Raw genomic sequence first — 17,368 nt, 5'->3', positions numbered from 1 at the left:
CTGCTCACATTCTGTTGTATCCTTTATGGTTCTTTTCGTGCACATAATCACGCGCTAACATGGCACCTCACAAGCGTTGATGTCGCCAGATGACTAAATTCTCATCATTATGCAAGGTGCAGCAACTTGGCGAACGAAGTTTTCCTCCCCTAGCTTGTGATAATTAATAAAGAAAAAAAAAAACAGTTTTTGTCATATATTGAGTAATATTCATTTACAAAAAAATCATGCACGATAATTGATCTCTACATGTCTCAATTTGACCTGCATCTGTTACTGTCCCACAATTAGTTACGCGTTATTTAACCTGTGCATGATGTGTTTTAAGCGCACGAACGATACCAGTCGATAATTAATTCAACAACTGAAATTGCTTTATTAGTATTGCAATATTAATGAAAGTATAAAGCGGATATAATGTTCTTTATACAAAAGAGAGCTTTGCAATAATTTATTTCAGAAAAAAATGTCATGATTCTTGAAGATTGTGTAATTTTCTCATTCACTGCGTGCTTGTTGCATTCACACTTTTTAAGCAAACAATTTGTGTGAGTGCATGTATTTCTTCTTGAAGTGAAAATATATAAGATTTCAAAATTGCGTTCTCTTGTTCTAGAAGGGCAGCTTTCAAGGCAATCTGAAATGTAGTGAAAATAAAAAGATGATATGTTTCTAAATTAACTACAAATTAGCTTACTCTATCTTCTCGAATTTTTCGTGCATCTCGAGACTTTTTTGCAGCTTCATTGTTACGTTTCCGCTTCTCAAAGTATTTTTCATCTTTTTGGGACTGCGGTATTGGGTTCTTCTCGCACCGTTGTTTGCGTCTGAGGCATTTGAGTGGGAACAATACAGGATATGGTTCCGATGCCGCGTGTGTCCCTGGTCCGTGAGGAGCTTTAATGCCTGTTTGATTAGAGCAAATTTGTTTAGACTGAATAACCCACAAAAAAATTAACGAAAAAAGTTCTGAGACATATCTTTTCATAATCAGTCCGTATGTATGATTATTTCCGGTACTTAGATGAGATGTACTCTCAAATAGTGTGTTTAAAATAATATAAACTTAAATCGTTTTTAGCAATAGTACACGAACAGTTTTTGTTGTTGATTCTTTATTTCTGGCAGCTCTAAGTTAGTTTTTAAAATATTTACCATCAAGCATTATAAATCGAATTTCTCGGAAAGTACTGAATTGTCGCACACAGACGATAATATTTGTAATTGTAATATATTTGGTAACGATATCCTGTTAGTTTACACTTTGTATCAGGGCAGGAAAAATCAGTACAAAGTATAAAAACGATACCATTTTAAACAGCCCTGCTTTTGCCTCTAGGATATTCATTATAAAACACAGCAAAAATTACGATGTTAAAATTGCATGAAAATGCATGCACATCACCTTTGTAAACAAGGATACAGCGTCCTCAAAACTGTTCTAGAACGTGTTTTTTGCTCTAAAATTACATTTTAGACCAGTTTTGATCACGCTGTATCTAGCACAAAACTCTCTTCGGGAAAGTTGTAGAGCATTTTCCAGTGCATCCGGATATGAATCTGGTTTTAGTACTGCGTAAAACTTGAATTAATATCAAAATCCTAAAAATGGTTTTTCCCATACAAATTCCCATATAAAATTGAATTGCTTTGCTCAAAGTGAGGACTTAACCAATCGTTAATAAACTTTGGGGAGTTGTTTAGGTCCCCAAAAGGAACTGACAAATTGCTGTGTTGGAAAATAGATTTTGATATTACACTCTAATGGGTCATTCACTCCCGTAACAACCGTTAGAATATTAACTGGTTACACGGTGTGTTTTTTAGAACAAACTAATGATGATAAAAAATATATATGAGCTTTACTGTTTAGGCCGTTGCAAATATTTTTCAAAGTTTATGTAACCCCCCCCCCCCTTCAAAATTGTTCCAAAAAATCAGGGGGCAAAAAAATATTTTTTCAAAAAAATATCAAATTTTCAATGGAAATAGAAGTCTAATCAACTGAGAATAATCTTAAATGCCTTTTTTGCATTGATAATCATAATTAACATGTTTGGACTCGTTTAAAAATATTTTGGACTTTTATGAAATTTCAATGTACAGCACCGCAAAACTTTTTTTTCGCGCAAAAATAAAATTTTCGCCAGTATTTAGAAATTTTGGAAATCAATTATTGCAAAACAACTGGACAGGTGTATGATGCATCTTAAAACACTTTTTTCATTCAAATGTTGACACCGTTGCCTGTAATTTCAATTTTTAGCTTTTTTTATTTTTTTGCCTCCCCCTCGACTTTGATCAGAGTCGAGGGACATAAACTTCAAAAAATATTTGCAACGGCCTTACTGATGAAATACATAAAAAATGTGATGAGATACATATTTTAGCTAAATTGGATCCTAACATTTCAAAAGGGCACATAACTTTTGTAAACAATAGAGTATCCTTTTCACTCAAATGACAGTTTATATAAGGTGTGAAAGGGACACACTCTTGGTTAAAAAAGTTATGTGCCCTAATGAAATGGCAAGCACGAATTTATGTTACAGCCAGACCTTTGAAACACTGTTTTTTTAAGGTTTTGAATATGTGATGATTTCAACATTTTTATCATTTTTTAAAAGTGTTAACCCTCAAAACTCGATCATGTGCTCGGGAAAGAATTTTTTTGAAAGTTTAGTTAATTTTACATAAGAAAAAATCCTTATGACTTTTGTTACGGCACGTGCACTGATTGAATGAGGGAGAAAAAATAAAAACAAACCAGATCTTGCTATTCATAACCAAAACATATTTTTGAATAAAATCTTTGCGTATAACGACAAAAGTACATTGCTTCGGCAGAAGTCTCAGCGGGTGGTCGTGTTTTTTCGCGGTGTGTTTGGCGCGTTTTTCACGGCGATTCCGAGGCGTGTGCGAGCGGACAAGCCCGTTCCGGTGGTCAGAGAGGCCACAATCTGGTCGTCGTGGACACGGCGGCGGTGCAGCAGCGGAAGAGGAACGAGTTCCTGCATCCGAGCAGCAGCAGCAGGAGGAGTGAGCAGCAGCGGCCGCGGAGGCAGCTGAGGCGAGAGACGGTCGTTGGTCGGTGGAACCGGCCCCGGAGAGTCGACTGCGGTCGGCGGATCAGTTTTCGGCCAAGCCAGGTCGGAGACAACCCCGTTGTTTACGTGGCTGGCAGCAGGCAGCACAACAACAACAACAAGCGCGCGCAAACGAGCTTCCCGCGCATCCCGCTGCGGGCGGCAGCCAGTGCGGCCAGTTCGGCGGTGAGTGCGAAAGGCGAGTTAATTAGTTTTTTTTTTTTCGCTCATAGTTTTTTTTTTGTTAGTCATATTTTTTTTCTCTTCTTCCTTGGTTCTTGATTAGCTTTTGTATTAGTTTCTCTTTCGTTTTTCATTCCAACCATGGATCCGGATAAGGACCAGGTGGAAAAAATGTCCGAGTCCGAAGACTGGGACACGGACAACGAGGGTGAAGTTGATCCTCTCCCAGGAGTGCCTTCTAACCAAACCGCGTTGGAACTCTACGGAAAGGACACCAAGGTTGTTGTGAAGGGCACTGGCGGGCGCAAAGCGAAGAAACGCAAGTCTCGACTGTCTCCGAAACCATACCCAAAACCTGATCCCACTTCCCCTCCAACACAAAAACCGGATCCAGCTCTTCCACTGAATCCAAGTCCTCTGGTCCCAACAAATCCAACTCCTATTCCAACGAACCCAACCCCTCCGATCCCGCCAAATACGAATCCAATCCCTCCGGCACCAACCCCTCCGATTCCGCCAAATCCGAATCCTATTCCACCGGCACCAACCCCTCCGATCCCTCCAAATCCAAATCCACCAGGTGACAAGGAAAGACCAGTTCAAGCTCGCGCTCGCCAGTACGTGGGGGGCTCGCAGACGGAGTGGGTGGTCTTCTTCCGGCCCAAACAAAAACCCCTTAACTTCGTTCGGATCACAAAAGATCTGCATAACCATTATCCTGGGCTGGTACAATGTACTAAGCTGAACAAGAGCAAGCTCAGCGTGATCGTGAACTCCGCGGAGGAAGCTAACCAGATCGTGAAAGACATTCGGTTCTGTGTCGAGTACCGTGTTTGGATTCCGGCCCACAAAGTCGAAATCGACGGCGTGGTGACCGATGACAGTCTGTCGCTTGTCGACCTCTCAAGGGCGGTGGGACGCTTCAAGAACCCTAAACTTCCAGCTGTGGAGGTACTCGAGTGCCGGCAACTGGGCAACGTCACCACCGAGGGTGGCAAGAAGAAGTTCATTCCTTCTGCCTCGTTCCGGGTGACTTTTGCAGGGTCAGCTCTGCCGGACTACATTGAGCTGTACAAACTTCGGCTTCCAGTTCGATTGTACGTTCCGCGTGTGATGAGCTGCGAAAACTGCCAGCAGTTGGGACACACCAAGACCTACTGCAGCAACAAGAGCAAGTGCTCAAAGTGCGCCGGCCCCCACAAGGACGTGGAATGCCAAAAGCAGGCTGAAAATGCCTGCTTTGTGGCGGGAACCGCACAAAACTCGGCAGTGCCCAAAGTACAAGGAGCGCGAGGACAAGATGAAGCGATCCTTGAAGGAACGCTCCAAGAAGTCCTTCGCGGAAATCCTTAGCCAGGCGAACCAATCCAATCGTTTCGCCCCCTTGGCAGATGATTCGGGAGACGAGGAAAACGAGGAGGAAGTCCTCTTCCGGAGAGACGAGGAAAGTGACTCTTCCGGACCAAATCCGAAGCGCAACAAGGTTTCCAAGTCCACTAAAGCCGCTGGCGGCAAGGGTAAGGAAAGTGACTCGTTGAACTTCGAGGAGGATTTTCCTTTCGGTCCGTCAGGTAAGCCCGCTCCGAAGCCGGCACCGATACCTCTCAAGCCGCTGAAGCCCGTTCCCAAGCTGCCAAAGATCCCCCTAAAACCGGTTCCTCAACCAAATCCGATCACCGATGCCTTCAAAGGAGTCCTTACCTTTTCCACAATCGTGGAATGGCTGTGCTCTTTTGTGAGTGAACCGACGCGTTTAATCATAAAGCGGTTTGAGCCTCTCGCTAGACACATCGGGAAACAGCTTGCTAGCACGATGCCCCTCTTGTCGTTCATTTCCTTTGATGGGTAGTACACCAAAAACGAAAAACGGCATCTCCTTTCTACAATGGAATTGTAGAAGTTTAACCCCCAAGTTAAACGATTTTCAACAATTCGCATTCGAACGGGACTGTGATGTGTTTGCGTTGAGCGAAACGTTTCTTATCGGAGATGAGACGCCAGCTTTCCGGGGGTACAACATCATCACAGAGAGCAGGGCAGGGCCAAATAGAGGTGGAGGCGTACTGATTGGGGTCAGGAAATGCCACACTTTTAGAAAGGTCACGCTCCCGAAGCTAGGAGGAATCGAAGCAGTCGCAGTACAGGCCAGGATCAGAGGACTGGACATTTGCATTGTGTCCGTCTATGTTCCCCACAGGTGTCGTTAACTCGACAAAAGTTGTGGGGTATGCTTGAGCTGTTGCAGGCACCGCGACTGGTTCTGGGTGACTTTAATCTTCACAGCACCGAGTGGGGAAGTCACAAGACAGACCCTCAAGCATATCTGATTCATGAACTGTGTGACGACTTCCAGATGACCCTCCTAAACAGGGACAAGCAAGTTACGCGGATTGCAACACCACCAACGCCAACTACGTCTGGTACGAAGGCGAGTGCCATCGACTTGTCGCTCTGTTCCAACAGTCTGGCAGTTCTTTGTGACTGGAACGTGCTTCAAGATCCTCGTGGCAGTGATCATTTGCCGATCGCTATTCTGGTTAGCCATGGTACACAGCAATCGACAACGGTGGAGATGCCTTACGATCTGACGCGAAATATCGACTGGAAACAGTACGCGGAGGCAGTCTCCATTGGAGTTGAGTTGCGAGCTGGGTTGGCACCGCTTGAAGAATATGCGTTTCTGGCTAATATGATCTATGACAGTGCGGTACAATCTCAGACGAAACCCGTCCCGGGACCATACATCCGAACGCGCCCTCCACTTCCCTGGTGGGACAAGGAGTGTACGGATCTCTCGGCGGCCAGGTCTGTAGCTTATGTGGACTTCTGCAAGTGTGGATCCCCAGCGAACTTCCAAAGGTATAGAGCTCTTGATCGCAGGTACAGTAATACTCTGAAGCGGAAGAAGCGAATGTACTGGCGGGAGTTCGTTGAAGGACTACCAGCAGATACGTCCATGAGCACTCTGTGGCGCGTTGCGAGGGCCATGCGTAGAGGTTCCGTTCCGAACGAGAGTGTGGAAAAATCGGACAAGTGGATATTGGATTTCGCCAAGAAGGTGTGCCCGGACTCGGTGCCGACACAACCATCATTCGACGTTGTTGATGGGAGCGATTCTAATCCTCCCTTCTCGATGGTAGAGCTCTCCATAGCACTATTGACGGGCAACAACACTGCTCCTGGTCCGGACAGGATCAAGTTCAGCTTGCTGAAGAATCTTCCGGACGTCGCCAAGCAGCGTCTGTTGAAACTGTTCAACACGTTGGTGGAGCAGAACGTAATTCCACACGAATGGCGACAGGTCCGGGTGGTTGCCATTCAAAAGCCCGGTAAGCCGGCGTCCGACCACAACTCGTATCGTCCAATCAGCTTGCTGTCGTGTCTACGCAAGTTGCTGGAGAAGATGATCCTCGACCGCCTCGAACCATGGATGGAACGAGAGCACTTGCTGTCAGACACGCAGTATGGCTTCCGGAGAGGCAAGGGAACAAGCGACTGTCTAGCCTTGCTGGCTACAGGGATCGACATAGCCCGTGGTAAAAACAGCAAATGGCTTCTGTCTTTCTAGACATCAAGGGTGCATTCGATTCAGTCTCCATCGAGGTGTTGGGAGTAAAGCTGCGGCGGAGCGGTCTCAATCCGACGATGTGCAACTTCCTCATCAACCTGTTGTCAGAAAAACACATGCACTTTGTGCAAGGTGATCTGGCAATCACCCGGATAAGTTACATGGGTTTGGCACAAGGCTCACGCCTTAGCCCATCCATGTATAACTTCTACGTCAGCGACATCGATGATTGCTTGACCGGAGACTGCACCCTTATACAGTACGCAGATGACGCAGTGGTTTCAATCGCTGCCAAGAAGGAAGTCGATCTACTAGAACCCTTGCAAGATACCCTGAACAACTTGGCCCATTGGGCAGTTGAAAAGGGTATTGAATTCTCTCCGGCGAAGACGGAACTGGTCGTTTTACGGGGAAGCATGAACCGGCACAGCTCAATCTTTCTCTCTCGGGAAAGACTATCGAGCAGTCGGACCACTTCATGTACATGGGTACCATCTTCGATCAAAAGGGAACATGGGGAAGCACATTAACTACCTGAAGCAAAAGTGCCTGCAAAGAACTAATTTTCTGCGCAGTGTCTCTGGTAACCGGTGGGGTGCTCATCCTTCTGACCTGCTTCGACTGTACAAGACAACGATACTCTCGGTGCTGGAATATGGCAGTTTCTGCTTCCAGTCAGCTGCGAAATCACGCTTGTTGGTTCTCCAGCGGATACAGTACCGAAGTCTTCGCATTGTCTTGGGATGCATGCACTCAACTCACAACATGACCCTCGAGGTCTTGGCGGGAGTGTTGCCTCTGCGAACTCGTTACTACGAACTGTCTTACCGGTTCCTGATCCGGTGTGATTACAGGAATAAACTGGTAATTGACAACTTTGAAACGTTGCTGAACCTTCACGTTGAGTCTCGGCGCATGCTTCTATATTATGACTTTATGTCATCGTGGGAGTGGAGCCCGAGCACAACGGTACAGCGCACGCCTCCGTTAACCAGCAGCACCCTGATTGGCTTCGACACGTCCATGAAAGCCGATACTCGCGGTATCCCAAACCATCTTCTGCGGGGAGTTGTACCGTCGATCTTCGCATCAAAGTACAACCATGTTCCTCCAAACAACAGATTCTTCACCGATGGCTCCAAGCTCGACGGCTGTACGGGATTCGGTGTTTATCATGAATCTTATCAGCTGTTCTTTAAGCTGAAGGACCCGAGTTCGGTTTATGTCGCAGAGTTAGCCGCGGTTTACTGCGCACTGCGAATCATCGAGACCATGCCACCTGACCACTACTTCATCTTCACCGATAGCTTTAGCTCTGTTGAGGCTATCCGGTCTCTGAAGCCGACCAGGAGTCTGCGTTTTCCTCACGGAAATACGCAAGACTTTAAACAACCTGGCGGCTCAGTCCTTCAGCATCACGGTGGTGTGGGTCCGCGCTCATTGCTCGATTCCGGGTAATGAGAAAGCGGACTTGCTCGCCAAGATGGGTGCTGAGAGTGGAGACATTTTTGAAAGGCCAATTAGCCTACAAGAATGCTACGGTTTGCCGAGGCAGCGTGCGCTTCTGGATTGGCAAAAACAATGGGACGACGACACCAAGGGACGTTGGATGTATTCCATACGACCTAAGGTGCAAAGAAAAGCCTGGTTCAAGGGAATGGACTTGACGCGTGGATTCATCAGAATGATGTCCCGCCTTATGTCGAACCATTACTCATCCAAGGCTCATCTGTACCGTATCAACATGAGTGATACGAACTTATGCGACTGTGGGCAGGGTTATCAGGACATCGATGGGCGTGTCCAGATCACCAGGCTCACAGAATTAAGTTGAAAGATACCCTCAGGGCCCGAGGAAGACCACCAGAAATCCCGATGCGAGACGCGTTATCTCAACTAGACCTTGATGTTCTCTATCCGATCTATCAGTTCCTCGTAGATTCCAAAATTTCCATTTAGTTTTCTTCCAGTTAGTTTTCCTTCAGTTAGTTTTCCTTTTGTTAGTATAACTCGCCTTCGCACAAAGCCGTCGTTTCTGGATTGCACCGGAAGCAAAGCAAGAACGCCCCAGCAGCTGGACACCGAGTTGCGGCTGAGGACACAAGCAAAGGCCAGCAGAGCCAACCAAGACCCCTACACAATCCCCCTTCCCATCCCACGCCTTGTCTTTAACATCAATCCCTTCCCTACTAACCCCGAGTAGGCCGCGGGTAATCGGCTCCCCTCCCACTAACATTTACACACAAGATCCTCTGTAATTATTAAGTTTTTTGTAATTACAAAAGCCGACTCGGTCCTAACCAGGTCCCAGTACCGAAAAGGACCTAATAAAAATAATTTTATGAAAAAAAAAAAAAAACGACAAAAGTATTTTTTCTTACTGAACTGGGTCTATCCCATTCCCCAGAATGACCCTTTCCCCGGAATTCCATTCCCTAGAATCCCACTCCCCACAATGGCCCATTCCCCAGAATGATGCATTCCCCAAAATTACCCATTCTCCAGGATTATTTAGGACCTTAAAAAACATGTTATGTTTCCCTGTTGGCATAATGCCATTTAGCATAAAGCCGTTTGGCGTAACGTAATTTGGCATAATAACGCATAAAGATCAATTGGCATAATGAACTTAAATTTTCAACATTAATTCAATATTAGAACCAATTTAAAGAAGACTTCGAGACTTGTGATAACTCCAGATACTTATTGACTTTTCCTTCTTTAACATTCCAACTCCCAAGGCTCCAAAAAAGTTGGAACGGTAACTTAAACTCGCTGGTTCTCGGGCAAAACCCAACCAATCAGGACAATATTTTTTTTTAGTGATTTTAGTGATGCAAAACTGAATTCAATCAAATCTGTAATTTTTGCGATCAAAAACATCGCTCCAACTTTTTTTCGCGTGTAAAAAAAACGCCAAATTCCAGATTTGTTCAAATCAAGTTCTGAAAAATTTTATGATCATCTAGACATTCTTACAAATCACTGGAAACAAGAATCTTCCCGATTGGTTGAGTAATGGCCGAGAACCAGCGAGTTGAAGTTACCGTTCCAACTTTTTTGGGAGACTTGAACGTCCGTATCAGTTGGATATGCCAGTTCCAGTGTTAAGAATGAGAAAACTCACTTTACTATTGATAACTGCTGAAGGAAAATTCAACTTGAGTCACCAGAATGCGGATTTGCATCGGCGGTGTCAGCAGAGGCCAATACACATCGAAATCCGGAGCGCAAGTGGAGATGGATCGGCCACACGCTACGAAAAGATGCGCACGAGATCTACCGAGAAGCACTGGACTGGAACCTACAAGGACAACGCGGCCGGGGCAGACCAAGAGGCACATGGCCTCCACCAGGAAATCAGTGTTTTTGACGATTCGTTAAGCTGGCGTCAAGTGAAGGCGAAAGCAGAGAACCGTCGTCAGTGGAAATCCTTCAACGCGGCCCTATGCCCAACTGGGGAGCAGGACGCATAAGTAAGTAAGTAAGTCACCAGTTATCTTAATCTTTTGTCAGCAGTTATCACAATAAAGGCGAAATGTAAACACTTCACACTTTAAAACTGATCATTTTTTGAAAAAAATCCGATTTAATATCACCAGAGGTGAAATAGAGCCTTTCTTACAAAATGATGAAACTCCGCGAAATATATTGGTGCAATTATTTTTTCAAAAACATAATGATACCATCCAGTGAGAATTTTACCTAAAGCTTCGAATCTTTTAAGGCTAAACCTCAAATGCCATTTTTTTTTATTTCACAGGTACATTATTTGTCGCAAGACATTTAAATTTAATTAAGAAAAACATATTGGATTGACATTATCAGAAAAATAATAAAGGATACTCAGTCTATAATGTTAGTCTATGATTAAAAAAATATGTATCGCTATTGCACTTTGTCGATCAATTATGAGAAGCCAGAAAGAACACTTTCACGCGCAAGCGTAAAAGCGCTGGCGTTGAAGCTTCGACTTAACTTGTCGAGCTTTCGAGTGAGAACGAGCCGGGACTTCGAATTTGATGTTCAGTATATGAGCTCTCAAAAATCAGACTTTGAGTTCCGGGTTTCGGGCGAAAATTCAATCGAAAGAGCGCATCTAAACCTTCAATTTAGTAATAGGATTTTTTCCTTGGACGAATCCTCGCCGTGCACGAATTTTTTTAGATTTCTGAAAAAAGCGTTTTTCCAAAAGCAAACCTTAAACCTTTCTTTTGTAAGAAAGGCAAAAAGTCAAACGCTCTCAAATAAAAGTGCGGAATCCAATCGATGTAAAATTTGCTGAAAAGTTCGATCGAGTCGTGAACACTCAGTTAGAAAGATAAATTTAAGTGAAATCACAAATAAATCCTTGGGGAGAATTATTCTGAATGACCCCTTACCTTTTTTGAGAAATTTACTCTGTATATAAAGAAAAATCATACAGCTATAACTTTTGAACCAACCGTCTGATCAATACCAAAATTTACTCGAATACAATTCATACCAAATGCTTTCGATCGAGAATGGGCTGGGACTTTGAATTTGATGTTCAGTATATGATTTTGTATAAATCCAAAAATTTAATAGGAAAAATAGGGTAAAAATAAGACGAAAAACACTAAAATCGCTATATCTCTGGAAATACATTTTGGAAAAGCTTCAAATTTTGGGCCCAAACAGTTTATGGCGCATGTTTTCGAATGGCTTTTGTTTGAAACTGAATTCTTTAAATTTGATAGTGTTATCTGTAAAATAGTCCAAAAAATACCTCTAAAAATGGCTTTGACCACATTTACTGGTCGAAAATTGTGAATCGAAAAATAAAATGTTCGTCTCCGACCCCACGGCTACAGATCTGGCTTTTAAAAATTGTGGGTTTGACGAGCGGTTTTCCAGTGATGGAAGACACAATTTTTTAAGAGCGGATACAGACATCGGCCATGTATTTCAGAAAAAGAGCTCTCAAAAATCAGACTTTGAGTTCCGGGTTTCGGGCGAAAATTCAATCGAAAGAGCGCATCTAAACCTTCAATTTAGTAATAGGATTTTTTCCTTGGACGAATCCTCGCCGTGCACGAATTTTTTTAGATTTCTGAAAAAAGCGTTTTTCCAAAAGCAAACCTTAAACCTTTCTTTTGTAAGAAAGGCAAAAGAAGCTTTTCTGGGAATGCACATTCGGATGTGTCATTCTGGGGATTGGACCATTCAGGATAATGGAATTCTGAGGGATGGACTATTCTCGTGAATAAAATTCTGGGGAATGGGAAAGAACCCGACACTTTAACCTTGATTGATTTTGCTCATAATTGGCACAGTTACTAATTTTTAGTGCGTCCATTCCGGGAATTCCCGGGACAAACTCCGTGATTTTTTCAAAACCGGGAATTCCCGAATCCTGGGATTTTGATTATATGTTGTCTCGGGATTCCCGATAATGAAAAAAATAATATGATATTTAATTATTTTTCGTAAAACACCGGCATCTGAAGCAAGTCAGGAGAAATGTACCGTAATTTGGGGCGAATCGGGACTTCAGTCTGAATAGGGACAGCATCTTTTAGAGCACTCAAAGCTTTTAAATTTGGAAATGGATGTACGGGTACACATTTTGTTGGTCTGAGTCTGTGCTAACCGAAACCAACCAGGAAAATCAAAATATTGTGCTCCAACATGGTGTAAACTGCTGTCCCAATTTGCCCCATGTGTCCCGATTGACCCAAGTTTACGGTATCGAATCAAGACAGTTGTTCGAGCCACATTTTTTGCATAATGTTTTGATTTTTTTTATTGATTTCGGTTAAAACAGGACCAGAATAAATAATTAGTATATCGATTTTAAATTTTATTGTTCTAAAATCTTCAGTATATACCAATAAGTCTGTAGTCCCAATTTTTCCAGTCCCCTTATTTGTAAAATGTTTCAAATAACACCTGAAATTCTAAACCTCTCTAAAATTTTACAATGAGCCTTTTTAAGATTTTCTAGTCATGTCATATAAAAAATAAAAGAAAAATATTTATAAGACTAATTTAATTTTAACCACATTGGATTTAGAATTGTGGTTCATTAAATTCAAAAGCACAAGAAAGAACAAAAAGAAGCATTTTTTCATTTCCTGTCAGCTATCTAAAAACTGTCGTCCTTGTTAAGATTGAAGTCTAGTTTTATTTGAAAAGGTTCTATTAACATATGAAACCTAATAGGTTATAGGACCTTAAAAAAACTCTAGAAGTGTAGATTATCGCTAATAAATAGTATTAAGCTTATTCTATGATTTTAAGCTAGAAAAACAAAACAAATATAATGAAAACATAGATTTTATGACTGTTTCAAAAAATTCCTGGGTTTCCGTTTCCCGGGAAATTTAAAACCCGGGAAAATTGGACGCCTTACTTATTTTTGTTTTAGGAATCGAATCACCCCCTATCCCTAAGGTGGATTTTTTTATTGTCACCCTACTGTGCAACGAGTATTAATGAAAGTATATAAGGTTTACTGACTTCAATAGTTAATAACAAAAACCCAACTTTTGTCTGGGAAAATTTAGTAGATCGATCGGCTTTGTGCTTTCTGCTAACTAAATAGGACCCCAGTAAGCTTAGAACAAGAAAACACAGAGGCATCGAGATACTGTTTGGCTAGTTTTCGTCTACTTTAAAAGATTATGGAAAAATAATAATAATAGATAAATATGCATGAAAATATATTTGATTCCATCTAGAACATTTTGGACAGGCAAATTAAATAAATTTCAACTGATTAAAACCTACAGGTACACAAGCCTCTTGTTTTTTTTCCTTTCTAAATACATATAACTGCAGTTGAAATTAAGAAAAATGATCTAGCTAAAAATGATCATTTTAACCTTTGTTTATTGTACACAACCGTTTTTGTTCTCTAGTTAAAGCTTCTAGAAGACACAAAACATATTTTTTGATGGCAAAATTAGTAGCGCCATTAATGGCTAATGTAGCTTAAAAGCTTAAAACTCAACAGAGATCAAAATATCAATTTAAAATTCACTTTTGAACAATAGTACCTATTCCCGGTGATACGTAATTGTATGTTTTGGCAAAATGAAGTGCTATGTTTGCTGATCGACGATCTGTGTTATCCATGGTACATCCAGACTACACCTAATATCCTGACACTGTTACTTCCGATTCACATAGATTCACGTTTTTCACCGCTCGCAGCTGAAACCGAACTGAACGATACCCCGGATTTCACGGGGAGCGAAAAAACGGGTGGTAAACTCTTTGCCCTTTACTGGGAAACTAGTAGTTACATGAAAGCGATGAGAACAAAACGGTGCAATCCTTTTCCACTTGAGTAGAAAAATGATAATATGTCCTGGTGATCAAGCGAGCAGGTGAGAAATTGTTTTTGGTATTGGTATGTTATGTACTGTGAATTGGGGTGCCATCATCTGGAGCAAAGCCTTGTTTCTGCACAATGTTTGGATATTTTTGACCGGTTTCGGATAGGACAGACGCTTAACAACAAAAATAATCGTAATCAGGGGTGACATTAGGTCTTGGGGTGAGATTGGGTCATACAAATTTCAGCATTTTTGTATGACCCAATCCCACCCTAAGACCCAATGTCACCCCTGATGACGGTAGTGCATCATTTTCCAAATTTCAAGCTTTCAAGCGTTCTGAAACTGGTGAAAAACTCAAATAGAACAAGTTGGTTTTAGTGGGTTTGATTTATCGAAATATTATTGTTTTTAAGTCTTTGGTATAGCTTATTAGCCAAGATCAAATGCAACTTTGGATGGTAAACTACATTACCACTAGGCTTGGTCATTTAGGCTTACTAGTTACATTGAATGCATGAAAGTTAAACATAGTTATGAAAACATTCTAGGTTTTCACTAAAAGAAAGTTACTCTACTTTACGGTAACTTGCTTCAAACGTTCGGACTCTTCGTGTTTTATATCGCTGTTGTTCATGTAGATTACGTCGAGAATCAAGTTCAGCTTGACTTTTTATATACCAGAACACTTCTTGATTACTATCAACGGGCATGGGAAAGAATAATGTTACCACACATTATATATTAGGCTTGTTTGGTGGATAGTGATTGGTTATTATGCATATGGGCACCACCCAGTTGTTTAATACTAGAAGGAAGCCACACCTATCGGTATATTAGTCTGTTTGTGAGTTGGGGAGGACGGTGCTAGTATTCAAAAAAAAAAAAATGAGGTTTCACACATTAATTTTATTTTTGTAATCATAGATTACTTTAACAATCAACAATTATTCCTGTTTAAACAATATTAGTAGCAACATTTCTCAATTCAAGAAATAATAATCATATATTTTATTCGATGTGAGTAAATAAAAACATCTAAGGATTCCTTACGACTATTTGAACATTCATGGACGATACAGATATTGAAAGACCACCATCTGATAGTGAATCTTTTAAGCGTGTAATATGTGGGACATTGTTATGACATACGACACTCATTTTTAGTCCACTTATCAACATAGTAACTTTTCAGCCTGCAATGAAATGTAAAGAGCATTTCTTTTCAATTAGGGTGAGTTTCATTCAAACAACTGAAAAATACACTTGTGTTATTATTATGACCAGCAGAATATTTCAGCAACTGATATATAAAAAAAACACAAAAAATACAACGACTAGAATTAAAATATTCGAAGACTAAAACTTCTTGGCTAGCGTGAATGACCAAAAATGATAAAAAATTGAACATTGTTCAATGTTTAATGCTGGACATGGATTGTGGCTAGTCGCTTCATGACCCTTACTATAATCAAGATCAACATCGATTTCACGATACACATAAAGTTGGCCATAGTATACTTGGCTTGTTACATCCCAGCTTAGTTGAGCAGCTTGTACATAATTTTCAGTTTATCGTGTGGAGGGTCTACTATAAAGATTGGTTCTCCCTGGTCATCCAAATAATCGATGTATTTAATCTCCCTTTCCGTTACAAATCCAAGATTTTGTGATACACGTTGTGAGAAAGCTCCCGTAGCATCGGTTTTCATCACCTGAAAATGTATGGAATTTTTAAAGATATCATTGAGACTTTCTTGATGACTCTTACTTGAAATCCATTTTCGATGGCAATATTTTCACTTTCATTCATGAGTTTCTTAGCTAGACCTTGTCCTCTAAATCTAAAAGGAATAAGTTTCACAAAATTAGCAAATTATATTTAGTATTCACACCAACGTACTCACTTGGAATCAACAGATAAAATTCGGATTTCGAAAATTTTATCTACTTCAAACTGTTTGAACAAATTTATTTTTAGATTTTCCTCATACAGCAGCTTAAATATTTTTTTGAAATTTTCATCAGTCACATCGTTAAGTTTATCCATTGAATGCTTTATATCGCAGTGTCCATATAAAATTCCATTCAAAGCAACTCCAGCAATCTGCAATATTCATCAGGTCGTAATGCTCTAACATTATACATTTTCGAGAAAAAAAATCCATCATACTTCTCCATCGCTGGTGATTGCCATTACGCTGACACTATCTCTAAGGGTGCTAAAACTATGCTTTTCAAGGAGAGGGTGGCCAAGGCCAGGACGGGTGAGATTTGTCGCTTTGTTTAGCGGTTCATCGGCGAAAAAAGTTCGCCGGAGATGCTCGATAACATCATCGTAATATTCGCTGGTTATTGTCACAAGACGCACTTTGTTGAGATTGCTGTTTTGCATTATGGATTGGTGGATCTACATATTTTTTTAATGAGGGAGAGAAATTATTCTTCACTTTAAATTATGAAACATTTCCAGAAAAAATAACGATAAAAAATATAACAATGAAAACAACACCCACACTGCTCACGGGTTAATTTTCTTTGAATATTAATATTCAAACAACCTGCCAGAAACATTTTTGAAACAGATTAAAAGTGTACATCTTATCATTTTGGAAAATAGAAAAAAAAACTGATAGAGCAAAGGGCGTTTTGTAATGTATCAAGTTCTAACTTTGTTTTCGTTGAAAAGCTCTGTAATCTATAGAGTAAAGCAATATTTGCAACAAACCCGTAAAATACCTTAAAATTAAATTATTGTCGATAAATCGATATAATTCTTATCACTGCACAATTTTATCTATTTCAAGGGTAAAAGGTTCAAAACGGATGCTGTCTGCGTATGAGAAGACAACGAACTGATAAGAGATAACTTTTATGCTCCTGGCAATGCCTGCAAAGGGCTTGGTACAGTGCCGAACGAAAGCACAGCTACTTATTTCTAATTTAACTGACATCTGATTTTTCTGCAACGAAGTTTTATTTTTTGAATAATTTTAAAATTGAAATTCACATGAAACTTGTAATCGTTTATTTTTTATGCTGTCCAAATATGTATGACCAACGCTTTAAATTATGCTTTGGAATGTCCTGTATCCGAGGTTCTACTACGCATGTCACGCATTTGTATTGTAGATGAGAAGTTGTTGTTCTCTCAATTATAAGTTCTACATGGTACTGTAATATCAACAGGTGAATGTACTTGCTAAGCAATATTTCAAGTTGTGATT

The 17,368-nt window shown here is 41.0% G+C and overlaps 1 protein-coding gene across 2 annotated transcripts; it reads right to left on the bottom strand.

Moving 5' to 3' along the window:
* Nucleotides 1-15,030: 15,030 nt before the first annotated feature.
* On the bottom strand, nt 15,031-17,041 carry LOC6046177. Of its 2 annotated transcripts, none has more exons than XM_001863376.2 (5): nt 16,881-17,041; nt 16,315-16,551; nt 16,049-16,248; nt 15,913-15,985; nt 15,031-15,856 (listed from the first exon to the last, which is right to left on the bottom strand). In XM_001863376.2, exons 2-5 carry the CDS (start codon nt 16,534-16,536, stop codon nt 15,683-15,685), a joined length of 669 nt encoding a protein of 222 aa, XP_001863411.1. In that variant the 5' UTR covers nt 16,537-16,551; nt 16,881-17,041; the 3' UTR covers nt 15,031-15,682. The 2 variants fall into 2 exon arrangements, with proteins under 2 accessions (XP_001863411.1, XP_038114302.1); XM_038258374.1 differs by having other exon boundaries at nt 16,870-17,018.
* Nucleotides 17,042-17,368: the final 327 nt, after the last annotated feature.

Source organism: Culex quinquefasciatus, chromosome 2, assembly GCF_015732765.1.
Source record: "Culex quinquefasciatus strain JHB chromosome 2, VPISU_Cqui_1.0_pri_paternal, whole genome shotgun sequence".
Lineage (NCBI taxonomy): Eukaryota > Metazoa > Arthropoda > Insecta > Diptera > Culicidae > Culex > Culex quinquefasciatus.
This window is presented reverse-complemented; position numbering and strand designations above follow the sequence as displayed.

Bases quoted from the DNA above. Each gene is read 5' to 3' on its own strand.
- LOC6046177 (XM_001863376.2), bottom strand. From the start codon at position 16,536: ATGCAAAACAGCAATCTCAACAAAGTGCGTCTTGTGACAATAACCAGC. The intron at 16,249-16,314 runs GTATGATGGATT...TGAATATTGCAG, and splicing joins CAATCACCAGCGATGGAGAA to ATTGCTGGAGTTGCTTTGAA. The intron at 15,986-16,048 runs GTGAGTACGTTG...TATTCCTTTTAG, and splicing joins ATTTTATCTGTTGATTCCAA to ATTTAGAGGACAAGGTCTAG.